Here is a 27,660-nt window from a genome sequence, read left to right on the forward strand (position 1 = left end):
CACACACACAACACACACACACAATTTATCTTATTATCACTAGGGCATTTGTTAGAACTAATAAAAGAACTAATATAGTTCTTTTTAAATGATTGACAAACTACCATATGGATATAAATTTTTAAAAATCTCAAACAGTACAAAATAATCTGTAACAAAAATAAGTCTCTTCATTAGTATGAACCTATGTTAAGCTTAATAGAAATGCAGATGGTTACATATAAAGTACGTACTATAGATATGTTTATATACATATTTCATAATACATAAAATGTTACCTAATATTATTTCATAATACACACATGTATTTCTTTGCTCTATCAGCAATGCCATCCCAGAAGCAATGAGCGCACCTACTGCCCACATCTTGGTCTCTAATACTGTTTCCCAATAAAAGAAACCAGGTGGCCTTCCTTAGTGAAATGACAGATTCAAGGACTGATACAGAAATTATACAAAATAAGCCTGGAGGGGCTCCTGGCCTGCTCAGTCAATAGAGTATGTGACTCTTGATCTCGGGGTTGTGAGTTCAAGCACCAAGCTGGGTGTAGAGATTGCTTAAAAAAAAAAAAAAAAAAAAAAAAAAAAGATAAGCCTGGATTATCCTGCAATGTCAGAAAGTAAGGAAGTACTCCAAAAACCAAAACCAAAGCCAATCTACATTGATGGGACATAGCGAAGGGACACAGGAGCCAAAATGAAAAATTTTCAAGGCCAAACCTGGAATAATTTGATGAACAAAATAAAGTAGTATTAGATTCTAACGCAAAGAACAAAAGAGTCATGATTCCATACTGACATAAATAAATGCATAAATGGATAAATGGATAAATGGAAGGGATTGACACAAATCTCTGTTACAGAAGAGTTCTAAGTATCCAAACTCTGTATCCTTGATATGGTATGATAAAAATGGCTCTTGGCTTGTACGGTTTTCTTCCTCCCAAAAGTGTAACAGCAATCTAAGTATGAGAAAAATCAGATAAATGCCCACTCAGATGTAGCCTACAAAATACATAGCCAGTACTCCTCAAAATTGTCAAGGTCAGGGGTGCCTGGGTGGCTCAGTGGGTTAAAGCCTCTGCCTTCGGCTCAGGTCATGATCCCAGGGTCCAGGGATCGAGCCCCACATCAGGCTCTCTGCTTCGCGGGGAGCCTGCTTGCTCCTCTCTCTCTGCCTGCCTGTCTGCCGAGTTGTGATTTCTCTCTGTCAAAATAAATAAAAATATTTTTTAAAAAAATTGTCAAGGTCATCAAAAACAAGGCAAGTCTGAGAAACTGTCACAGCCAAGAGGAGCCTAAGGAAATCAGAAGACTAAATGTAATGTGGAACAGAAAACTAATGTTTGGTGAAACCAAGGAAATCAGAACAAACTGTTGACTTCAGTTACCAATAATGTATCAATATTGGTATTCTCGTTGTGGCAAATATACCATACAAATTAGAGTTGCTAATAGGAAGAACTGGCTGTAGGGTACATGGGAACTCCATGCTATCCCCTCAATTTTTCTGTAAATCAAAAACTATTCTAAAAATAAAATGTATCTTTAAAAAGATCTCTTGTTTCCATCAGAACCTTGTTTCTGATGGATCATTCTAGAAATACTCTGTTTATATGCAGAGATCTTGTCAATTCACCCCCTCACTATTCTTTTTCCGCTTTTCTCTACTCTGCTCTGGGCCCTGAAGACTGAAGTTATGACCTTAGCTGTCTGGCCTCTTCCAGTAGAATTTGGGCAATGGAGACACAGAGGGGTGGGGACGATCCGACCAGTGAAAGATGAGAGGTAAGGAAGGGAAGCAGTCTGTACATTTATTCCCCCAGCTTCTTCCTTATTGGGCCTGGAATTAGCAGGGCTTCCATTCCTCTCTTAAGGGCCACAGGTCTTGCTGGCAGCCCTGTCCAACCACTCTGGGTTGTGGTAACAGCTCCCACCTCCTCTTCCCTCAAGCTAGAATTGCTGCCAGCTGTCTTCTCAGACAGTAGACAGCTGACAGCTCCCCTCAGCAAGCCCTGAGGTGCTTCACCGTTGCCTTCTTGGTTTTCCTTGACCTCCCCACACTTTTTAAAAACAGTCCCCTTATTAACTGTCTCTCAGGATCTTATCTCGTTCTTGCTAGGACTCTGATTATTGCCGGAGACAAATATTCCTTTCCTTTACACAACTAGCAGTATGCTTTACACACTTTTTGCACCTTGCCTTTTTTTCATCTATGATATATTTTGGGGTCCCTTCCATGTCTGTATTTATCGATCAACTTCGTTAGTATCCCATAGTGTCCTATTGTCTGCAGATATCATACTTTAAAATATTATATCAAAAGAGAGGAGTTAAAAGCTGAAACCTAGCATAGAGACCATGAACGAAGCCTGGGATTGGGGAAGAAGATAGAACTAGAAATTCCATGATGTTGTGGTGAGGAGAACCGACCTCACCATCGCCAAAGCTCTGGAGACATGAAGAAGGTGGAAGTTAAGAAGGTGGGCTTTGGGGGCGCCTGGGTGGCTCAGTGGGTTAAAGCCTCTGCTTTCGGCTCAGGTCATGATCCCAAGGTCCTCAGATCAAGCCCCACATCGGGCTCTCTGCTCTGCGGGGAACCTGCTTCTTTCTCTCTCTCTCTCTGCCTGCCTCTCTGCCTACTTGTGATCTCTGTCTGTCAAATAAAATAAATAAAATCTTTAAAAAAAATAATAAAAAAAAAGAAGGTGGGCTTTGGAGTCAAGCTGCTTGGGTTCGTATTCCAGTTCACCCAACTTGGGTAAATTTGGGCAGATTACTTAACCTTTCTGTGTGTACTTTCTCATCTGGGCAAATTACTTTATGACCTTGGGCAAATTACTTAACCTTTCTGTGTGTGCTTTCTCATCTGTAAAATGGGAATAGCAATATCCACCTCAAGGTAGTCCTCATGCTCAAAAGCAGTTAAGTTTTCAAGTCAGCCTTCAAGTCATACCACACTGGGTAATATGGCCCATCCAGTGGAAATAATGCCACGAACTTCCATCCCTGTCTCTCTTCCTGGTCCCAATCCTTTGATTCTTTTTCTTCAACCTGCCTCAGCCTACACCAGTCTCTCCCTTTATGCATGATAGGCTATCTCTCCCTTGATACTGAAGATTTGCTTTTAAATGAAGAAATCATAGGCTCTAGGATTAATTGTGTCATTACTAATTTATAGTTCCACAGAAGAGGTATAAATACTTTTAAAAACCATTTTTAAAATAAAGCAAAATAGCTGTCAGCCAGCCAAAAAAAAGCAAGCAAGCAAGCAAGCAAGAAAGAAAGAAAAGAAAAATAAATTGTCTCGGATAATATGCTGTTGTTTTCTACCAAAAGCAGTCAGAGTCATCAGGATGAGAGTCTGCTCAGTTCTAACACAAATTACCTTAACTACTGAAGAGAACTCATTGAGTGTAAGGCACCACCAGTTCCAGAAAAGGAAAGTAATCATACATGGGATAATTAGAAACAATTGAATAAATTCTAAGTACCACTGTTTTTCCTTTATATATGTCATTTAAAAACATAGCTACCAACAAAACTTTATTCAGAAAATAGTTCTCCAACAAGTTCAAAGTGTTTTATTTTATTTTTTTAATTTAAATTCAATTAATTAACATATAATGTATTATTAGTTTCAGAGGTGTAGTTTAGTGATTCATCATTTGCTTATAACACCCAGAACTCATTACATCATGTGCCCTCCTTAATGTCCGTCACCCAGTTACCCCATCCCGCCAAGAGTTCGAGGTATTTCCGATTTTTTTTTCTCACCACCTAAATTCAAGGGTCATCTGCATTTTGCAGAAGGAAAGAGGTCTTTCCTTCTCCTTCATGACCTCTCAAGGGCTTGGTGCTGGCTTTTTTATCTGTCTACCCCGCCCCCCTCACAAAATGCCTGGGTGTAATTGCTACATACATATGTACGGAGGGATCCCAGGTTGTTATCTCTAGATCTGACTTTCCTGGATTTCAGCTACACTACCTTCCTTTTCTCAAGCACACCCTGCTCTTTCCTGACTCAGGGTTTTAGCATTTGCTGTTCCCTTCTCCAGGAAAGCTGTCTCCTCATCTTTCAGATCTCTCTTCCAATGACATAGACCATTTAAAGCAGTCCTCCCACTCTCCTTGCTGTGCATTTTCCCCATCAGCAATTCCACGTGACATCGTTCTGTTTATTTCTCCCATAGATTTCATCACAACTAGAATATTATCTGATTTATTTCTTTGCTTGTGGCCATTGTCCCCCATGGGAGTATAAATTCTTTGGGGGCAGGAACTTTGTCAAACCTGCTCACTGCTGTATCCCTAACATTTAAGAGGGAGTCTGACATAAGTAAGGGGTTCAATAAATATTCACTGAATGCATAAATAAATGGATGGATGAATGCGTGAATGGAATACCTAAACATCCAACTCATGACAGGGCCCATTCCTCAAGTTTCCCTTTTCTCCCTCCATTGATAAACCACAGGATAAGGTGTGCAAGGATAACTTTAAAATTTCACGCTAGCCAGAGACAAATTTCCAGACCACGTCAAGTTTGTATTCATATTAAAGAATCTGGTGCTTCCTCTACTATCTGAGACATTATTGAATTATAAAAATACATTTTTATTGACACTGCAAATTGTTTGTTTAATTTTAATTTTTTTTGCAAATTGTTTTTAAAATTTTTTTTTTTATTTTATTTATTTGTCAGAGAGAAGGAGAGAGAGAGAGAGCACACAGGCAGGCAGAGGTGGAGAGAGAAGCAGGCTCCCTGCCGAGCAAGGAGACCATGCGGGACTCGATCCCAGGTCCCTGGGATCATGACCCGAGCCGAAGGCAGCGGCTTAACCCACTGAGCCACCCAGGCGTCCCTGCAAATTGTTTTTAATTGGAATGCATGGCCATACAGTTTTAGAAAAATTCTTTTTTAAAAATTCTTTAGTTCTTTTTAAAAAATCCCTAAAGATTGTTTTTAAAAAGCATGGATTCTCAGTTTTTTTAAATTAGTGTCATTCCTACCTAACAATGTCTCAAGATTCCATCATTAAAGATCAACCAATCAATAATTTAATGAGTATTTCTTCAGTATCTGTATTACATCATCATGATTTGCTAAGGTCTTGTCTAGAGACACAAACGCAGTCTAACATTATAATCTCACAGATAGGGAAAAAAAAGACAGGCAGGAAATAATAAAGCTTAATGGTGATTATCTGGGTAATGAGATAGGAAGTGAACACTGTTTTCTATTTTAATATATTTTATTAACTGGTCCACTTAAAGTCATGTCTTTTTTTTTTTTAAAGATTTTGTTTATTTATTTGACAGAGATCATAAGTAGGCAGAGAGGCAGGAAGGGAAGCAGGCTCCCCACTGAGCAGAGAGCCCGATGATGGGGGGCTCAATCCCAGGACCCTGGGATCATGACCTGAGCTAAAGGCAGAGGCTTTAACCCATTGAGCCACCCAGGCGCCCCTTATTTTTTAATACCATAAAAGACATATGCGGTATTATTTCTGTCTTCAAGCAGCACATCTTGTATCTGGAGAGGGAAAAAAGTAACATAACAGGAAACAAACAGAACTATTGAATACGAAATTGTATGGTTACGGAAAAGCAGCCCAGTTGTTCAGCAGAGAGATTGGAAAAGGTAAGAAAAAGTCAAACTTCTTTTTGTGTATGCATATGGCAGAAATTTAGCATCTGTTGTCTTGAGAAAGTCAACTAGGAAAATGAAAATAAATGCTCAGGCTTAGAGTTGATTTCCCCAGCAAAAAACAAACACTTCCCCAGGCAGCTGATTATTCAAAGTTTCTACTGATCCCCTGCACCAGCCTGAAATGTGAACAGTGTTTCTGCTTGAAATGTGGACAACAGTGAGTTCCAAATGCTGCCTCCAAACAGAAGGGACTCAATTCAGTTCTACAGAAAAATAAATAAATAAATAAATAAATAAGCTACATACTTTACAATTCAAAGGTAGAAGATGACAAACATCAAAATCTAGGTTGCTTTTGAATCATCAAAATCATCATCAAAACAGATTTTGGGGGCATTATTTGCATATTTCCATTAGTTTGTAGTTCTGATTGGAGAACTTTTACGTGGTTTGAAACGAAGATAGTAAAACTTTACACCATCAATTTGCCCTCTAGACCAGAAAAGAGTGAAAACTTGCCAAAAAAAAAAAAAAAAAAAGATCTGAAAATGCTGCTAATTAAATTCTAGGTTACCTTCAATTATAGGATGAGTCCTGATAAATGGTGAAAACATTTAGAATCATTGAAATAGTGTAGATATTTTGTGGCCATTTGATGAACGTCTGCTATACCCACAGATAGGAGACCAGTGCCCAAGGAGTTTTTGTTCATCATTATAACCATGGCCAGCCTGAATCGTTCTTAATCAATCCTTGAATGAATGAGTGAATGAATGAACCAGCTAGCGTGTAGATAGAAAAGTGAGGTTTGACTTACACTCCAAACACCTAAATGGTAATAAGAAATGCATTTTAAATCAGCACTAATGGCTAAATAAGTGCTGGAAAGTAACAGTAACATTGTCTGATACTTATCTTGAAGTGACACAGTGTCTCTTTGGAAAGAAGTCCTAGAAAGGATTAAATTCTGATAAATAAGAACCACCCACCTCTACGTGAACCAGGTGAAGCTTGATTTGTAAAGCCTAAGTGAGTAATGTGAGGTGTTTAATGTAACAAATAAATTGGCCAGGGAGAACAAGCTGTTAGCACGTCCTACTCTTCCTCTGTTTTTAAAAGAGAGCCAGATTCAGACCTATGAGAAAAGCAGTTCTCTACTTTTATTGAAACCTGTAAGAGAGATGCCATTCTGTCCACGCATCATTTCTTTCTTTCTTATAAAAGGCATTTAAAGGGTACCTGGGTGGCTCAATTGGTTGGCCATGGGTTCTTGATTGCGGCTCGGTCATGATCTTGGGGTCCTGGAATCAAGTATCCCATACCCCTAACTCCACTCTCAATGGGAAGTGTCCTTGAAGATTCTCCCTCTGCCTCTCCCCTCCCTCCTCAAATAGATAAATCCATCCCTTTGTAGACAATCTGTTTCGGTTTCAGGGTTTTACTGGTAGCAGAGCAGGTCCCTTGCTGCAATCTCCTGAAAGCTCTCAACACAAGGGTTTGTTAAGGAAGGAAGGACTGACGGAAGGGAGGGAGGGAGGGAGGAAGGGAGGGAGGCAAGAAGGAAGGAAGGGCATTTAACAGAAGAAAACAGATCTTTAACCAGGTACATGCTGCACTTACTACGGTACGATTATTAAACCAAATTCTTACATAGAAAGATGCAGTTCAAAGAATAATTCTGTTCTCCAGAGGAAGTTACCCCCTTGCCTTCTAGTTCAAGTTGATAGTCTATGTTCTCCTCTGTCCTTCCGACACCTCTACCCACTCCTTATTCTCCTTATTCCTTTGATCTCTACCACCATCACCAAAGTCCCATTAAGTTCTGATACAAGTGGTCTGCAGAGCTGACTGGCCCAGGTTAGAAGTGTTCAAAACAGTGAGTTAACAGGGAGCAGAAATTCTAGAATGGGATGTGGGTTATATCTGTGTTTGTGCAGAGCCTCTCCACATTAATTCAACTAAGAACTGTGAGTCATTTAGGTGAGTGGCTGTGGAACCAATTGTATGAACTGATGCTATGAAATCCTAAGCAGTCATTGGCAAAAGTTAGGAAAAATCCATATGTACTCACCTGGAAAATATCAATGACATAGACTTAATTGAAAGAAAAAAGTTGTAGACCAATATGTAATTTAAGTTTTAGTTTTGTTTTTTTTTAAAGATTTTATTTATTTTGTTGACGGAGAGAAATCACAAGCAGGCAGAGAGGCAAGCAGAGAGAGAGGAAGGGAAGCAGGCTCCCCGCTGGGCAGAGAACCCGATGTGGGGCTGGATCCCAGGACCCTGAGATCATGACCTGAGCCGAAGGCAGAGGCTTAACCCACTGAGCCACCCAGGTGCCCCATAAGTTTTAGTTTTTTAAAGAAATATGTTTGGGTTATAAATATATCTGTCTAGAAGACATTACAGAATATAGTAATGATGGTTGAGGGAGGCATAGTACTTGCCTTCAAAAACTTTTGGTCTCCAAAAAAATGTTTTGGTCTGGTGAGGGAGATAAGACTTGTATGAAAACAGAATTAGGATATTAAAGTAGATAACAAAGGGCATCTTGAAAGAATCAGTTAAGGGGCCAAAAGAATTCAGAAAAAGAACTGGATTAATTCTGACTGAGAGCATCAAGGAATGTTCATGGAGAAGATAGTGTTTTAACTGGAGCTTGAAGCTGTGTGTGAGAGTGTAGAGAATGGAAACATTCACAGTCTACTTTAAGACAAATATTTACCTCTATTTCAGTGAGACATCCAACAATGTGATGCTTATAGAAAAAGCCTGCATATATATGTATACATATACATATGGAGAGAGATGCACATGTGTAGTAATATAGCAATTTAGTAATAGATGTACATTTTAAGTAACATATAGAATCTTAGAGGAACTTTGACCCCTATCATAGGATGTTTAATAGCATCCTTGGCCTCCATCCACTAGATCTCATTAGCATACCCTCAGGCATGACAACAAAAATGTCTCTAGACATTGCCAAATGCCCCCCAGAGGGGCAAAATAGCCCTCAGTTAAGAACCACTTGTTCTTAGTTAAGAACCACAGCTGACCTTTGAACAACATGAGTGCTAGGGGTTCCAAACCCTGTGGAGTTGAAAATCCCCCAATAACTTTTTTTTTCTTTTCAGCATAACAGAATTCATTGTTTTTGCACCACACCCAGTGCTCCGTGCAACACATGCCCTCCTTAATACCCACCCCCAATAACTTTTGACTTCCCTCAAACTTAACTACTAATAGCCTACTCTTGAGTGGAAACCTTACCCGTAACATGATCAGTCGATTGACTCATATTTTATATGACATATATTATACACCGTATTCTTATAATAAATTAAGGTAGAGAAAAGAAAATATTAAGAAAATCATAAGGAAGAGAAAACACATTTATAGTACTGTAGTGTACTTATGAGAAAAATTACACCTAGAGGAAGTCCTGTGAGGTTCAAAGCTGTGTTGTTCAAGAGTCAACTGTACGAGCTAAAGTTCCCTTGTGAGTGGATAAGAATTCTCAAGTTCATGACCTGCATTTTTATTTTTGGGTCCCTTCTTCAATGGTTCTTTATTTAAAGTTTATTCATTTTATTTATTTTAAGTTATCTCTATACCCAACACGGGACTTGAACTCAGGACCCCAAGATTAAGTAAGAGTCGCATGCTCTTTTGACTGAGTCAGCCAGGCACTCCTTAACCTTATTTAAGAATCAAGTAAGTTTTTGAACATCTGTTGAAAGCTGTTGACTCATTCATTTATCAGGAAAATGCACATGCTCACACCATGTGGAATACAATTACAGGGAATTTGCACTAGGGTTCTCCCCAGAGGAGTTCTGTTTCCTGGAGCTTAAAGAATTGTCACCGTCTGTGTTTTCCAGCTAAGCAACTGCAGGCTGGCGTCCAGAAGGTCCACAGTCTTTTTGCGAGTTGCTTCTGTATTTACTTCAGAACACTGACAATCAGGCAAGAATCTTCCTGTTTGCCAAACTCTCCCATCCTTCATTTTCACCTGCATTACCAGTCAGTGACAGAAGACAGAACCCTGCTGAGCTAGGACACATCTGACTCCCCCGTCACTTCTTTCTAGTCTCCCTTCCTGTCCTGTCCCGCTTGTTCCTTCCTTAATTGCCTGGATGACTGAGAAGATAGATAGAAAGAACCAAAGAGGCGGAAGGGTAAGAAAGTCAGTCCCCTGGACACTTGGTTTTGATTGTGAAATACAACACACACAGGCACACACACAGAGAAGAGTGCATACACAATGTATCTAAAATGTATGAATAAATTATGAACTCTCTATAACCACCACCCACTGAGTACTTGTGAAGAAACTGTCTCTAGAAATACAGAGACTGGCCACTGCTCCTTTCCTCCCCCTCTCCCGCCGCCCCCCCACCCCATCCCGAGCAGTATGAGAGCCTGACTGTGGAGCTTCTCGATTCACACAACCTGGGAGCCAAGGTCAGCGCTCCCTGCGGTCGTGTTTTCCACACAGGGCGGGGCTCTGCTCTCCTGTAACAAGTTTCCCTCTCCCACCCCCGACTTCGCAGCCCGCGTTAACAATCGGGACGTGAGTGAGGATCCCGTGGGCCTCCCGTGACAACCAGTGAGATTCTCGGCCTTCCCGGCTCGGCAAAGGGAAAAGAATAGGTGGGGAAAGACGGCTGCCTCTGCGTCCCTCTCTTCGACTAAGGTGTCTCTGTTGTTCCATAAATAAAACGTCTCACTGCCTTCCGCGAGCGCTATAAAGGCAGCGGAACGGCGGTCCCGGGGGCATTCCGGGAGGGCCACCAGCCGACACAGGTGAGCTGGCCGCTGAGGATGCCGCTTACCCCACCCAGCTCGGGCTTAACTCTCGGGAGGCATCGCTAGCCGCGGATGGGACTAGTGCGGGGACACGGCGCGGGCGGGCAGGGGGCAGCACAGCCTTCTCTCTGAGCAGCCGAGAGCGAGAAGGAGGCTAGCGAAACAGGCCCGGGCAAGAGGTCTGCTCCACCTGCCCAAAGTTCTGCCCTCGGGAGAACTGCGACCCGCTGCAGGAATCCGCCTGCAGCACGTAGCCTCGGGACCCGGGGAACGTGGCTGAGTTTCCACGCCCGGCCCGGGGGCCGGTGCTTCTCTCCTGGTGAGCGCCCGGGGCTGTGCCCTGGTCGGGTGCGACGCGAGAGGAGCGCTCACAGTGTCCCTGTTCGTCCCCGCACGCGCTCGGGCTCCCGCCGGGATTTGGGGAGATTTCAGGACGCGGACAGCGCCCTGGCTGCCCACGGTTGGGGATTGAGTCGAGCTCCGGAAGACCCCAAGGCGGGCCTCACCCTCTTCAGAGTCCGGGAGCCCCGGGCAGCAGGTGCAAGCTACGGGACCCGAAGGTCCTCACGTGCCCCGGCGCAGCCTGGTGGTGCGCGCCCGGGGGCGGCGGCCTGGAGCGGCCAGGACGGCGGCGCGCAGACCAGGCGCTCCGGGAACGGCTGCAACAGGTGGGACCGCCGTTAGCGGTCGCCTCTTCCGCCCGGTCCTCTCCCTCCTTCCCCGCTCCATCTCCTCCTTCTCCTCCTCACAGGTCATGGAGGCGCCCGGCAGCAGGTTGGAGCCGCCACCGCTCCCGGAGTACAGCTGCAGCTACGTGGTGTCGCGGCCGGTCTACAGCGAGCTCGCCTTCCAGCAGCAGTACGAGCGGCGCCTGCAGGAGCGCAAGACGCTGCGGGAGAGCCTGGCCAAGGGCTGCAGGTAGCGGCCGCGGCGGGCCGGGCGCGGGCAGCAGTACTGGGGCCCGGCGTGTGGGCGCGCGGACCCGGCGTGGGCTGGCGCGCCACCCTGCCGGGTCGCCCGGGTTTCAACCATCCGCACTGCTGTCCTTTCTGGTCGCAGGGTGGCTCCATCATTCTCGGCCAGAATTGAGTCCAGTTCCGGAAACTCATCTTTAGGGACAGTGTGTTCCGGGTGCCCCAACTCTCTTTTTTTCCTCTCTTCGGGACATCTGGAGTGCGCGTTGGGGTACAGGAGATCCCTGCGGCCTTCTCGTGAAGGTCTGGCTGAGGAGAGTGGGAAAAAGGAGCCCGATTAAAAAGAAATGATGGGTAAACCCATCACCTGACCAGGAGTCCTTGAAAGCCCCAAGTTCATCTAGGCAGGACGCCATTCGGAGATACGGAATGAAGGCCAGAACCCAGGAGAGTGTACTCCAAAGTTCTTCCCAGTCAGACAGTGGGACCCCCAGGGAGACCTGCCATCACTCCCTAAACCCAAACGGCCGGTCCGCTGTAATTAGATACCACAAAAAGAACTAGAGAATTGTCAACTGCTGCCAGATTTTCTTTCTTTTTAAGAATCTTTTATTACAGAACATAAGTATATACAAAAGCAGACATAGTCGACTAATGAAGCCCCCTCCGTGTTTTTACCCACCATCCAGCTTCAACAGACAAGCTCTATCTCCACCCACTTGCCTCCATTCCACGATTTTTTTTTTGAAGCAAATCCTATAATTGTGTATCTTTTTGTCTGTGTGTATTTCAGTATATATTTCTAAGGACTCTTAAAAACAATAACCACGATCCCCTTATCACACCTAAAAAAATAATCCTTAATGTGAAAAACATCAAAATTTCCACTTGTCTCATAAATATAATTTTAAAAGTTAAGTTAAATGAGAAGTCAGATAATGTCCACCCACTCTTAACATAATTTTTTTTCTTTTAACTATAGGGTGCTGAATTTAAAAAATACTAAGCAGCAAGGTACAACAAAGTGTACATTTATCTGTTAAGATTTTTGCATAAACTGGCTCCAAGCTTGTATTGCCAAAATAAAGAGGGTATGTTTATTTTTTCTTTAAAAAGAAAGAAGTAGTAGAAGAAGGCGCCTGGGCTAGAAGTCTGAAAATTAATCTCCTGTTGGAGACTCCACATTGATCGTTCTGTGGCTGGTCTAGAAAATGGGTCCTTGTGTAGGGATATTTTCTCAGAGGATTACAAAGGTGGGTGAGGGGAGGGAACACTTAATCCTGTGTTTTCTAGTACAGCACATTTAAAAGCGTAGATAGAGTTCTTGGCAAAAGCATGGTCAGCACTGGCGTTAGGATTTGACACACGCTTCTCATTCTTTTTCTAAGTGGTTATAAAGATCAGCAGAGTCTTGCTCAAAACTTTGTGCTTTGCAATTGGTCATGACCGAGATGGTATTGAAAAAAGTCTTCTTGCCTTTTGACAGTTGTTCAAGAAAGAGAGGCCTTGGTGTGCTGAAGACGCTTCTGCCCGTCTTGGACTGGCTCCCCAAATACCGAATCAAGGAATGGCTGCTTAGTGACATCATTTCGGGAGTTAGTACTGGGCTAGTGGGCACGCTGCAAGGTAAGGTGGTTGGTGGACTTGACTTCCAAGTGACTGAGAGTCACAACCTCCAGCAGCAGTTCGTAACTTCCTTCTGAGTCCCAGGATTCTGTGCCAAGTGTTTGCTTACCCTTTGAGATCTTCACCTTTACTCTAGAGCCCCTTAGTGGACGGATTTGCCTCTTTCCCCCTCTTCCTTAGAGTTTTCTGGCCGGGAAACCCTGCTGCTGCTCAAGCGGCAGGGCTTCAGCTAAAGCCCTAGCATCTGAGCAGTGGGTCCCCAACTTCTGTGGATCACAACTCACAGGAAGAAATATCACATCATGACCTGCACATGCATATCTCAAGTTTCCTGAAATAATATTACCCCTCACTACAAATGATATGTTTCTATCTGTATGTTTCTACTCTGTTTCTATTCTGTCCTCTTCTATTCTGCTTATATTTTACAAGTGCTCATTGCAGTCCATTACGTTATTTTGCATCCCACACATGGGTCTTGACCTGCAATTTGAAGGTGGTTTAAGGGAAAGTGAAGGAAGTGTTTTAGTCTGGAGTATTGTCCATAAGCATTTTTTTCTGTTCACCTTCCTTTTTTGAATCCATCCCCTTCTTTTAAAATCTCTGGCAAAATGTCTTAACAGAGGTGTTTTGTTTTGCTTTGTTTTGTTTTAAATAGGCTTTATATTATATTTTCATGAGCATCTTAGAAATCTGTTGCATAGTTGGTGAATTGCAGTATGGGCATTCTCCTCTGTCGCCCACCCCAATTGTCTTGCTTCTCCTACCCCTCCCCAACTCCCTGCAACTCTATAAGCCCCTGGACCATGAAAACAGAAGTATCATTTATTTATGATAATTTGATGGGGCATCTAGTATGCTCCAGGCACTAGGTGTGCTGATGTGAATGAGCTGTACCACCTGCTCTAAAGGAGCTCATGGTCCATGGGAAAGTGGATAATAACAATTCCACAAGGGCTGTGACAGGGGTAACAAGGCCTTGGCGGGGAGGGTGCATCGAGGCTTACAACCCTGCCTTAGGGGACTGGGAATGGCTTCCTGGAGGCTGAGTTGTCGGATGGAGTTTTTGTGAAGGTTAAGTCTGAGATGGCCCTTGATGGGAAGTAGAGCCAGGTGGGGATGTGGGTAGAAGGATGGCTTGAAAATGCACTATTTCAGAAGTTAGTTAATAGTCATTGAGCAATGTCAACTTTTGCGCATAGGGCTCTTAAGATTACTCAGAGCAAGCCTGGGAGATTTCCACAAAGGAGGGTAATTCTGTTGCCCCATGTGGAGCCGCAGGCTGACCCACTATGGTTTCAGTCACAAAGGTTGGTGGGAGAGGAGGTAGGGCTGGGCAGTACATTAGTTTGGTGATGCCACGTGCCCACAGAGGACTCCAAAAGCTATGATGTAGCAACACTGTGTGACTCTTAGGGGACAGGAACCATTGAATTAATGTTTGTTTAGCTGGTACCTGGCATGGAGACCGGTACAAAGTAGTGAGTAGATGGCCTCATAAACACTTAGTGAAGAGGACTGAATTGCTTTTCTGATGATGAATCATCTTTATATGTAAAAAAACGATATTCCAAGCTCTAGCTCCCAACTTTTCGTAGACAAGTATCTTCAAAGAATTAATCCTACTTTTAATTTTGTTTATTAAGTACCAGACACTATGCTAAGGGCTTTGGCCAATTATGTCATTTAATCCTCACAAAAATAATTGTTAACTCCTTTTCGATAGATGAGAAGTCCATTAAGTCTTTTTCTCTCTCTATAAAGTTATCTTTGTAATGTAAATTTCTGGGAGGCTAACCTGGTTCATTCAGGCATTCATTCATCTTTCACTCACTTAATAGTATTTATAAACCAGTTCTGTATGCCGGGTGTTCAGCCCTGAAGATTCAGTGGTTTATTGACAAGCACGGTACTGACCTCAAGGAGTTCCTTTCAAATGGTGGGCATTAATTATTAATTACATAAAGAGAGAAAATGGACCAATAATTATAGATTGTAATAGATTTCATCCATTGCGTTGGATTAAATGCTCTGTTCTAGGGATTACTTGGAGTAGGGAGTATGTATTTGAGATTGAATGGTCAAGGAAGACCTTACTGAGGGGATGAAATTTAGTCAGAGATCCAGAGGATGAGGAGGCCATGAAAGGAGCAGAAAGGAGAGTGTTACCAGGCAAAGGCCCAAGGCGAAAAGGAATTCAGTGTTTTCCAGGGAGTTGCAGGAAGAATTCTCGTGTGGGTGGGGGCAGTGTGTGGGGGGAGCTGGAACAGAGCTAGATAAGGTTGGGTGGGGCTGGGTTAGGAGGAGGCCGGGAGGCACTTGCTCTCCCAAGGCTTCCTTGAATATTGTGCCTGGGGGACCTGCCTTGCCTCACCCCACTCCCAGCCCCGGAGGACAGATGTGTCAGCTTAAACCAGCTCGGGCAGGAGACGGAGAGATCTGCAGAGATCTCAAAAGTGCTTTGGAGCAATCACTGGTGTCTACTGATGGATTTAGCATGTAGATGAAAAGTCCCAGATGGCTCCAAAGTTGTTGGCTTGAACAACCGCGTACATGGTTACATCACTGATGAAAATTTCTGAAGATCAGGTTTGGGATGGAAAGTGAAGACTTTCCTTTTGGACATGCTAAGTCTGAGATGTACGGGAGACCTCCAAGTGGAAATGCCCAATGTAGACTTGGAGCTATTACAAGTGTGAAGAGCAGAGGAGAGGTCTGGGCTAGGCAGAAAAATCAGGAATGCATCTGTGTCGAGCTGGTCTTTAAGGGAATGGGAATGCCTGAGACTACGCAGGGGGATAGGGCAGATGGAAGAGATGGCAAGACCATTCAGAGGTCGGGAAGATAAGAGGAGGGCCATGGAGACCCGTAAGAAGGCTCAGGGGGCTGGAGAGAAGGAGCAGTTGGAGGCGTGAAGGGTCAGAAGCCAAGAGAGGAGGCAGTTTCTAAAAGGATTGAGGGGGTGGGGTGCCTGGGTGGCTCAGGGGGTTAAGCCTCTGCCTTCGGCTCAGGTCATGATCTCAGGGTCCTGGGATCGAGTCCCGCATCGGGCTCTCTGCTTGGCAGGGAGCCTGCTTCCTCCTCTCTCTCTCTGCCTGCCTCTCTGCCTACTTGTAATTTCTCTCTGTCAAATAAATAAATAAAATCCTTAAAAAAAATTTAAAAGGATTGAGGGGCAATAGTGTCATATTCTTCAGGGGAGAGTTTGCAGATGGAACATCAACAATGCTGTGTGAGGTTTGCTGTGTGAGGCACCTGGTTGAGGGTCCGACTCTTGGTTTAGGCTCGGGTTGTGATCTCAGGATGGTGAGATGGAGCCCCGCATCAGGCTCCACGCTGAGTGCGGGAGTCAGCTTGAGAGTCTCTCTCCCACGGCCCCTCCCCCTGCTCCCATTCATGCACGCTCTCTTTCTCTCTCTCTCTCTCTCAAATAAATAAATAAATCTTTTAAAAAAAGAAGAAGAAGAAGAAGAAGAAGAAGAAGGTTTGCTATGAAGCAGAATAGAAAAATGGCTGTAACCAGAGAGAGGTAAGGGATCGAGGTAGTATGAGGGAGGATTTAGGTTTCTTTTAATAGAAGAGATACTAGAATATATCTGGGAACTGGTGGAAATGTCCTTGTAGAGAGAAAGACATCTACGGCCCCCCAAGGTGGAGGAGAAACTGAAAGTGGTGAGAAGGGGAGATTGCAGCGGGGGTTCAAGGACAGAAGTAGGTGGGTTGCTCCTTAAAGACAAGAGGGATATCTCCTCCATTTTTAAAGAAAGAACAAATGGTGCAAATATAGAGGGGTTTGAAATTATGGCGAAAAGCAGATTAGGAACATCTCATCGATTCTTTGTCTTAGGTGAAGTCTAAGATTCATCTCTGAACCGTGTCTATGTGCAAAAGCAGGGGGCGGTTTGAGGAAAATACGGGAGATCTGAGTCTTTTTCAGAGCAAGGACATGAAGTTGGGCCACCAGGCAATCCTGGGTTTGTGAAGGATAGGAACAAAGTGAATCAGTTAATCCTTTAGAAGCCCCATGAGAAAAAAATAAATGTTGCGACAAGGAGTCTGGAGTAGGTAAGCTGAAAGGCTAGGAGGCTATGGTTTGAGAGAGGGAGCTCCAAATTGAGATTTCAGGGCTGATGCCATTGTCTCTAGTGGTGGCAAGATCCATGACCCTCCTCTGGCTGGCTCGGCTGCTGAGGAGTGGGGGGAGAACTTGTCAGAAAGGGCAGGCTCAAGTTACCAAGAAGCCATTGTTGCTAAGGATAATGGGATCTTTTAGACTTTGGTTATTTAAAAAAAAGTTACTACCAGGCAGCAAATGATCAATGCAGGCCTTCTAGGGCTATCTTCATTCCCAACTACGGGGAGATGGCTCTCGTGCCCAATTCCACCTTCTAGATGCTTGCAAATGGTTGTTAGCCCCGCCTTTGTCAGCATGTGCCACCATCTTTAATGGGAAGGGTATCAGCACAGAGGTTCTGTGGCTTAAATCAGTGCCTTAGATTTCCTTACAAACTGTGTAATTTCAAAATCATTGCACCAAAGTCCTTTATAAATAGAGATGATTACAGTCTATTTGAGTAGCAGTTGTCCCTAAGTAGGACACTGTATGGAAACAGACAATTTCTCAGGATGGTAAAAACTGCAGAGCCCAGTTCAGGGAAGTGAAGTTTGAGAAGGACTTGGGAAAAGTACATAGAAAATAGGTTGTTTTTATTTCCCACTCCTCCTTTGTTCATCTTCCGTTTCGGGAGTCACCTTTCCACTCCATGTTCCTGGGACAAGTGATTATTGCTATTTCTTGTTGTAAGTTATGTCTTAAAACGATTGCATCAGTAATACAGATTATTCTAGAATGCAGATTTTGTAAGGGCAGACCCTTTCTTTTGTCCACTCCCATAGGCTCCCAAACCTAGAACAGTTTGGGCACATGATAGGTACATAATCAATAAATTGTCAAATGAATAGCCCGAATGCTTATTGTAGGAAACCAGAAAATACATATAAGGAATGTGAAAAATACCTCCTCCACAAACTAGAAGTCTCCCTTGATCCCACCATGTAGACAACCCATTAATATTTTAGTAAATACTCCACTAGACACATAAATGCATATCCTTTAAAAAAAAAAAAGATTTTATTTATTTATTTGTCAGAGAGAGAGAGCACAAGCAGGGGGAAGGGCAGGCAGGGGGAGAGGAAGAAGCAGACTCCCAGCTGAGCAGGAAGTCAGATGCAGGGCTCGATCCCAGAACCACAGGATCATGACCCAAGCCAAAGGCAGACGCTTAACCCACTGAAGCACCCACGCATATCTATAAAAAGTAAGGAAAAGCAGGTATATCTATGTAAAAGAATAAACTGTCAGCATGATGAGCACTGAATTCGGGATAATGGTTGTCTTCTGGGGGTGGAGGGAGGAAGAACGATGTGATTGAGGAAAAGTACAGAGTTGCAACTTCACTGGCAACTTATTTCTTAAGCTGGACAGTGAATACATGGGTGATTATTAATTACATAGTTTTTTTGTATATGGAAATGACTTAGCATAATATTGAAAATCTTTCGAGATTTTTTGGTGCATGCAACATCCATGTTTACTTTTATAAAAGTGAGAGCATGCATACTTATCACAAATTTTTTTTTGATATTTATTTATTTTAAAGAGAGAAAGGAGAGCACAAGTAGAGGCGGGGAGGGGCAGAGGGAGAAGCAGACTCCCCGCTGAGCCCCACATGAGGCTCGATCCCAGCACCCTGTAATCATGACCTGAGCCAAAGGCAGATGCTTAACAACTGAGCCACCCAGGGGCCCACTTACCATGATTTTGAATCCTGCTTTTCTCTACTTTTTCCTTTGTTCTTTACCTATCTGCATGTTAGCAGATGTATTCTTAGACATCACATCAATTTCATTTTACAGAATCATAGTATGTAAAGTATAATTCAGGAAACGGAACACACACGGAAAAAAACAATTTGTCTTGAAAAGAGAAAATATAATTCAGTTAACCACTTTTCCGTTCTGAGACATTCATTCAACAAATAATGCAGAGCACTTGTGAGCCAGTATATTCCGGTTGTTTTCTGCCCTTTTTAAAACTGCTATCAATGTAATCCTTTGTTGAGAACCCAGTGGTCAAAGGGCATGATTTTGCTTTCACTGTGAATGAAATGTGAGGAGGCCATAGGTAGTGAGATGTGCTGACTCCCTAAGAAGTATTTCACCAAGGAAAAGAAGGCATCATTGCGGTCTTCCAACTCCCACGTATGTGGAAAAGTTGAGATTTCTGCACACTGTGCCCCATACAGAGCCTGCACATAGAGCCCTAGTGGAGGAGCTGAGCTCCTGGAGGAAAGTCTAGTAGAGTTGTCTTACCTGGTGCTGTGTACAGTTGTCATAGTTTCCTTTGTTTGGATCTAGCTTCTGTTCCCCGACAAGGAAGCGGGTATTACAGCGCGATGACTGTGTGCCTCCAGACACACCAAATCACGGCATTCACACGAAACGTCTGTGCGCACAGCTGCTCTGAGCCTTTGGGCTGAGTTGACGGAGTTTTTAACCAACTGACTTGACTCCCTTTTTCCACTCGTCTAATCGGTGGATGATTGGATTACTGATCAATTCTATCAATTCATTTCAGCAGGTGGTGCATGAGGATGAATCATTTTCTCAGCTGATCCAGATCATGTTCTGCATTCTAGCATAGCTCTGGGCTGTGCGCAAAATAAGGAAGACCACGCAGGGCAAGCTGCCAACGGGGGTGTCTAGGAAAAGGCCTTTCTTTGCACAGTGGAAAGAACACCCTAACTTTTGTTTGTGAATGTAATCATTTTGGATGTACTTGCAGGCATGGCGTACGCTCTGCTAGCGGCAGTCCCTGTTGGATATGGTCTCTACTCTGCTTTTTTCCCTATCCTGACCTATTTTATCTTTGGAACGTCAAGGCACATCTCAGTTGGTAATTATAAGCATATATTGCAATTGTATTTATTCACATTTAACATGTTTTGGCTATAGTATGTGTATTATGGTTCCGTATCTTCGTTAATGTTTTCCAGGAAAATAGGCCTCCAGTGTTTTGCAGGCTTATCCAATTCAGTGATGCAATGGTTCTTCTTAGCTTTCAAAATACCATCTCTTTAGTATTAGAGTATTATACTTTAGTATTAGGTTTATACTTAACTCTTTTTTTTATAAGAGGAGAAAATTGAAAGATTGTCAAAATTACAGCCTACCTTCAAATTCTAGTCTATTTTCCTTTTAAGAAATGTAATAATTTTGACTCCATATTTAGAAAGTGTTCTCTTCCAAAATACAAAATGACAAGGGAAAAATATCTTCAAGAGGTCTTCAAACCTACTGTTTTATGAGACTAACTTATCATTTACTAAATTATATTCACCAAATACATATTCATCATTTCATTAAAAACTGTACTCATTTTTAAGTCACTAATATTGGAACACTGGCAAAATTGTGCCAAAACTATTTAGAAACTAAGCTTGGCTTTCCTTCTTGGTATGGCTCAAAATAGGCTTATTTTCTGCTGTTCCTAAAATCTGAATTCTCTTGTGCTGGAATGTTCTAGTGAATGAATGTTTTAATGCTATTTTGTGACTTTGACATTTATACTTGAGATAATTTTGCGCCTACATCCATCTGCTGGCTAGACATGTCTACCTGGACAATCCTCTTGAGACAAATAAAATCATCTCCAGCCCATATCCTCATCCTTAGCCGTATTATCCCCAGTATCTAGCGTATTGCCTTGCCTATGGAAGGATATCAGGAAGAGGCTGTTGATTGAAATTGTTTCCTCACCTGGGAGAGACAATCAGTATCAAATCCTTGACAACGTGTGCCACGCAGGAGCTGATGATTTTTTCTTTGGTATTCTATACATTTAAATACTCCAGGTTACTGGATGTCAGTACCGAGCCCTCCCTACTGTTAACACCTTCCGTGATCAAAGGACAGGATCACCATCATGGATAAAAATATCAGGAGTGACTGGGAGAATAGGAATACTTTTAAAACCACAGAATCTTATAGGCTGCCATATGACATGAAAAAATCATTTGTCTTGAAAAGAGAAAAAGAAAAACTATATACTCTTTTTGTTTTTTCTTTATCCCAATCTGGACCTTGTGATATTGATCAAGGTCCTCAGAACCAGAGAGATCGGGGCATTGGATGCTCTAGAAAATGAGCTTTTTGGAATAAATAAGATAGAACAAATAAGGATTCAGCTTGTTGGCCTCCTCTGTCAGGAAACCTTTCCTGGGAACTCCCCCCACTGTTGCCCCAATATGCATGAAGAACACGCAAAGACAGGCTAGACAGCCTTCCTGTGGATTCACAAAGCGTCCTGCATGCTCTATTACAATTGCCTACCTACATGTCTCTCTGGGTCATGAATGCCTTGAAACATCTGCTTTGCAGCTTCCTTTGTGAACAAATAATATTCTCCCAATCACACCTAATAATTCCACACATCTTTCTAATCCTATGTAGACACATTGGACCTAAACATTTGTGATGAATAATTATTAATTGATAGAGGCTTTGCTCCCCCCAGGGCCGTTCCCAGTGGTCAGTTTAATGGTGGGATCTGTTGTGCTGAGCATGGCCCCCGATGAGCACTTCCGCATATCCAGCAGCAATGGCACCGCGTTCAATACCACCGTGATAGACTATGTGGCCAGAGATACAGCAAGAGTACTGATTGCGAGCACCCTTACTCTTTTGGTTGGAATCATACAGGTAATACAAGTACAATGTGGATCGACATGATTTTTATTTGAAATAACTGAATGTAAAACACACGGAATTCAAGATTCATTTAAACGTGAAACCAAGCAATTTATGGACCCCCCCAAAGTTATTTTCTTTTTTAAAATTTTGTTTAATGATTTTATTTATTTATTTGACAGACAGAGATCACAAGTTGGCAGAGAGGCAGACAGAGAGAGAGGAGGAAGCAGGCTCCCTGCTGAGCAGAGAGCCTGATGCGGGGCTCGATCCCAGGACCCTGAGACCATAACCTGAGCTGAAGGCAGAGGCTTAACCCACTGAGACACCCAGGCGCCCCCAAAGTTATTTTCTAAATTATATTGTTTTAGGTCAGATGCTGAACTAGTCAGCAAGACCCTACTTATGAAGGCTTGAGTATCATCAAAGTCAGAGGCAGAAAAAAAATCAGAGTAACATGTGTGATTTAAATGAGGACCAGGGAAGGGGAGTGTGCAGAGCCAACAAAGGAGAAAAAAGTGTCCTGGTGAGCAGAGCCATGGGATCTGAAAGGCACAGAAATAAGCCACATGATTTTGCCTTTTCTTCTTACATATCTAGAAGTACTTCAAGGTTCATATTACGAGTTTTTAAATTTTAGAGGGATGGAGGAGCATTCCTACAAGTATTTTTGTGTTATTAGCAGGCTACCAGTTTTAACTGGTGTTAAGTTTAACTCGTTAATAGTTCAAGAGAGTTGGTCCCTCTCTCAGGCAAACCTTAACTTTTTCTTTCCTTCTTATCCTAGTTGATATTTGGAGGTTTACAGATTGGATTTATAGTGAGGTACTTGGCAGATCCTTTGGTTGGCGGATTCACAACAGCTGCTGCCTTCCAAGTGCTGGTCTCACAGCTGAAGATCGTTCTCAACGTTTCCACCAAAAACTATAATGGAGTTCTCTCCATTATCTATGTAAGTGTGGCTTCTTACTCCGGGGATGGCTCACTGAGAAAACTCTCTTCTTTTCCTCTTTAACCTGCATCTAGAGAGCAGAAGTTCCTTCATGCCATACTTTGGGTGCCATGGAAAGCATTCTTCTCTGAAAGCAAGCAGCAGAAGCAGGAGTAACACTGAAGAAGGCACATTTTACAAATCATCGTTTTCAACTGGTCAAAATGGTTTCAGAAGAGTCACTGCACTTAAAAATATTAATGAAAATGAAGGGTTAGGGTAAAGAGTGAAGTGAAGTCTGGTCTGGGAGGCCATGGACTTGAGTTCCAGTTTCAAACTGGCCTCTGAGAAGTTGAGTGACCATAGACACGCCATGGGGGATAGTTGCCAAAAGCTCAGGTTTGGAGCTGAATGGCCTGGAGTCATGTCCTCACTCTACGTCCTGCTAGTGATATAAGCAAATCACCATGCCTCAGTTTCCTTTTCTGCCAAAGAGAGTTGGTGATAATATCTATATTCATAGTTAAGTTAAATAAGGGTATAAGAGAAGCACTTGGCCCAGAGGCCGGCACATAATAAGTACTCAAAAAAAGTAGTTAGGTTGGAATTATTATTTCATATCTCAAGTCCTCTTTCTTTTTTTATTTGTAACATGAAATGACTGGAGATGCAGCTCTAAAGCCCTTTCTAACTGCGCGAGTCCACGAAATGCATAATGTAAATGTCTCAGCAATTATATATGAAAAGGAACATTAGATTCGGAGATGATTCAACATGCAAAAGAGATGCAAAAGAAGGATGTAGATCACACTAATTAGATTTGAAAAAGTTCTTGGATCTAAATATACCTTCTATATAAAGCATGCTATTGATGCTTGAAAATGATAATGATAGTAACATGATGTCATCCTAGCTTGGGGAGAATGATACTATGCAAAAATAATGTGCTGGCCTTAAGAATGGAGCTTAAGTCCTTCAGTGACCCATGGATTAGCTTCCAAAACAACGTAAGGCCATGCATCCCTATGTAAAAATTAGAGAGGTGGTCAGGAATTTGCTCGGTTTCACGACAGTGCCGTAATCCCACGTTGCCCTTTCCATTCAACAAATACTGCCCAGCACCTGTGGCCATGTACTGTGCAGTGGGAATAGGTTGAGGAGGCGGTCTCACATAGTGATTAACCAGGGGCTTTGAATTTCAGTAGAGCTGAGTTGGAATCTTGATTCCACTGCCTACTACCCACGTGATTTGGGGCACATTATATTTAACATCTCTACACCTCACTGTCCATAACTGTAAAATGGAAGTAGTAACGGTAGCTGCCTCTTAGAATTGTGAGGATTAAAAAGGAAAATCTGTATAAAGCACTCAGTATACTATCTGGCTCCTAGTAAGAGCTTAGTGAATTCATTATTATTATTGCTATTGTTGTTATTTTCATTACTAAGGTGAACAGACCTCATGGACCTCACTGTTCCCAAGGAGCCAGCCTACTAATGCAGGCTGGTGTTTTTTTTTTTTTTTTTTTGAAGAACAAAAATTTTTTATTGTGAAGATTTTTTTATCGTAGCATGTAGCAAGTTTTTTTTAACTATGAAATTTAATTAATTTATTTTTTTCAGCATAACAGTATTCATTGTTTTTGCACCACACCCAGTGTTCCATGCAATACGTGCCCTCCCTATTACCCACCACCTCGTTCCCCCAACCTCCCACCCCCGCCCCTTCAAAACCCTCAGGTTGTTTTTCAGAGTCCATAGTCTCTTATGGTTCGCCGCATGTAGCAAGTTTTGTGGTCTTTCTTCAGTAATCTTTAAGCAGCCTGGAGAGTTTCCTCATATCTGGAAAAGTTGAAGTGAAGATTGGTTTAAAGGATTCAAATCTCCACATCTTATAAGGCCTATAGATCTGTTACCCACACGGTAACGCAGTGGCATGGGATTCCATTATGTCAAACCCATCTCTCAAAAGAATGCAGGCTGTTTTTTGATTTAGAATTATTTTTGTCATTGTTGCTTTTTTTCCTACGGAGTGCTTGATTCATTTCGGAACCTTCTGACTGCGTTTCTCAGACAGGCCCTCTCATCTTTGCAGTCCTTGGCGTGTCTTGCTTTTTCTGGCATTCATACTCTTCTTGTCAACCGTTCATTCATTTATTCCTTCATTGTCATTCATACAGTTCGTCTGTTCAGTAGGTATTTACTGACTACCTCCAATGTGCTAGGAACTATTTACTCCCCCAGACAAATCCACTATGCCCTGATTCCAGCAAGATACCCCTTACTGAGTGTACATACCTCTTCATGAGCATTGCTTGGCTCGCATCCACACAGACCCCAGGAGCCTGAGGTGAGTGGTTAACCTGGTTCCCTGGCCATTGAGGGAAACTCTGCAGATACTAAGAGTCCTTCTGGTCTCCTAGGACTATGGTTTTTTTTTCAAGCTTTTATTTTAATTCTAGTATACTCAACATACAGTACTATATTAGTTTCAGTATCGTGATTCACTACTGACGTATACCACCTGGGGCTCATCAAAAGTGAGTCCTTAGTGTCTTCACCTGTTTCCCCCATCCTCTCCACTCCCCTCCCCTCCAGTAACCATCAGTTTGTTCTCTATAGTTAAGAATCTCTTTCTTGGTTTGCCTCTCTCTTTTTCCTTTTGCTCTTTTGATTTGTTTCTTCAATTCCACATATGAGTGGCATCATATGGTTTTTGTCTTTTTTTGACTGACTTGTTTCACTTGGCATAATACCCTGTAGCTCCATCCATGTTGTTGCCCATGGCAAGGTTTCATTCCTTTTGATGGCTGTGTAATATTCATGTGTGTGTGTGTGTGTGTGTGTGTATACACACACCACATCTTCTTTATCCTCTCATCTGTCAGTAGACATTTGAGCTCTTTCCATATTTTGGCTATTGTAGACATTGCTGTAATGAACATTGGGGTGCCCCTTCAAATCACTATGCTTGTATCCTTTGGATAAATACGTAGTATTTACAACCATGCAATTGCTGGGTTGTAGGGTGGCTCTATGTATAAATTTTTGAGGAAACTCCACACTGTTTTCCAGAGAGGCTGCACAGGTTGAAATCTGGAACTGTGGTACCTCCACTTTTGTTTTCCTTTTTCACGATTGCTTTGGCTATTCAGGGTCTTTTGTGGTACCATACAAATTTTAGGACTGTTCCAGTTCTGTTCTGTGAAAAATATTATTGATATTTTGATAGGGATTGCATTAAAGGCGTGGGTTGCTTTGGGTAGTACAGACTTTTTTTTTTTTTCAAGTTTTTTTCTTTTTTTTTTCCCATTTTATTTATTTTTTCAGCGTAACAGTATTCATTCTTTTTGCACAGACGTTTTAACAATATTTGTTCTTCTAATCCATGAGCATGGAATGTTTTTCAATTTCTTTGTGTCTTTTCTAGGACTATGTTTAAGACAAAGCTTGCTGCAAATGATCCCACTTTCAAACAGGGACAAAAAGAACCAAGAAACACTAGAACAAGGTCAAAAATAGTTTGAAACCAAACACAATTATTAGGTGACTGTTGAACATTACTCTTGAAATATTAGGTTAGAATGTGTCATAGAATTCTGTGAGAAATTCCTCCAGAGCAGTCAGGTTGGACGAAGATATTTCAATCTTCCCCGTGTCATCATGACTCTAAGTTTGCTCTTCAGAAAAGGAAGGGTCAGCAGATTTGGAAAGGATTGCATAAGGGTTGAATGAACCACTCAGTACTTGAACAGAGAATTTTGCTTGTGACATAACCAGATACAATCATTCATGAAAGAATCCTTCAACAAATGCAGAGTAGTCAGGATTCCTCCAGGAAAAATTGGAAGATTGTTGTAAGATACTTTCTCTGGCATGTAGCAACTTAACATCTCTCTGTTTCTTTTTTTTTTTTTTTTTAAGATTTTATTTATTTATTTGTCAGAGAGAGAGAGCACAAACAGGCAGAGTGGCAGGCAGAGGCAGAGAGAGAGAAGCAGGGTCCCCACTAAGCAGGGAGCCCAATATGGGACTCAATCCCAGAACCTTGGGATCTTGACCTGAGCCAAAGGCAGCCGCTTAACTGACTGAGCCACCCAGGCGTCCCTTTAACATCTCTTTTGTTATGAGGCCATACTTTGGATTGTTTCCCTCCCCCCAACTCCTCCCCAAAAGGAAAACAATACAAAGAATTGGAGGAGGAAATACTGGGACAGTAAGAAAAGCTAAAACTTGAACTCACAGATGCCAGAGGCACTGAGAATAGAGGATGCAGAAGGGGGAATGACAGGGTATTGGCAGAATTCACAGTTAGTAATACTCCCCCCCATGCCACCATGTAGCTTCTCAATTACGTAAGTAAATCACAGAGCACATTTAAGGGTGATTGTCGTCCTATCATTCACTTTAAGTGGCTTGCCTGAATAGACAAAGCGAGACTTTCTGCTTGCTTACCGACCTGATGGCCACCTCTTCATTTCTTCCTCTAAAGAGGCCGAAGACCACACTGAAAAGTTCTGCCCAGATGATGGGAGTTTTGAAAGCCACCATTAAGCTCGATGAGACACTCTTTTTTTAAAAAAAAAAAAGATTTTATTTATTTATTTGACAGACAGAGATCAGAAGTAGGCAGAGAGGCAGGCAGAGAGAGAGAGGAGGAAGCAGGCTCCCTGCTGAATCAGAGAGCCCGATGTGGGACTCGATCCCTAGACTCCGGGATCATGACCTGTGCCGAAAGCAGAGGCTTTAACCCACTGAGCCACCCAGGCACCACTCTTTTGAATCTGTTTCAGTGTGTACAAATTAAACCATTCCAATGAGGAAAGTAACGCTTTAAGGGGTGATCTACATATGGGCAAAAATTGTTTCTGGTAGGAGGAAATGCCCGACTGCAACGGGTGATTATGAAGGGATGGCTCTATTTATAGAGATGAATTAAAATAAATTTGGCACTAGAAGTTAACTGATAAATTTCC

General features: G+C 42.5%; 1 protein-coding gene across 3 annotated transcripts in view; it reads left to right on the forward strand.

Annotated features, from left to right (window-relative positions):
• Positions 1-5,547: 5,547 nt before the first annotated feature.
• Positions 5,548-27,660, forward strand: part of SLC26A4 (solute carrier family 26 member 4) — a 55,528-nt gene continuing 33,415 nt past the window's right edge. Inside the window, exons 1-6 of one of the 3 annotated variants that reach the window (XM_046019991.1) lie at positions 5,548-5,644; positions 11,217-11,383; positions 12,866-13,005; positions 19,850-19,960; positions 21,581-21,765; positions 22,541-22,705. In XM_046019991.1, the coding sequence (XP_045875947.1) occupies positions 5,597-5,644; positions 11,217-11,383; positions 12,866-13,005; positions 19,850-19,960; positions 21,581-21,765; positions 22,541-22,705 (816 nt within the window). In that variant the 5' untranslated portion in view covers positions 5,548-5,596. Of the gene's footprint in view, positions 5,645-10,449; positions 10,463-11,097; positions 11,134-11,216; positions 11,384-12,865; positions 13,006-19,849; positions 19,961-21,580; positions 21,766-22,540; positions 22,706-27,660 lie in introns of those variants that run through there. The other 2 variants (XM_046019992.1, XM_046019993.1) reach the window with 2 other exon arrangements.

Source organism: Meles meles, chromosome 10 (genome assembly GCF_922984935.1).
Source record: "Meles meles chromosome 10, mMelMel3.1 paternal haplotype, whole genome shotgun sequence".
NCBI classification, from domain to species: domain Eukaryota; kingdom Metazoa; phylum Chordata; class Mammalia; order Carnivora; family Mustelidae; genus Meles; species Meles meles.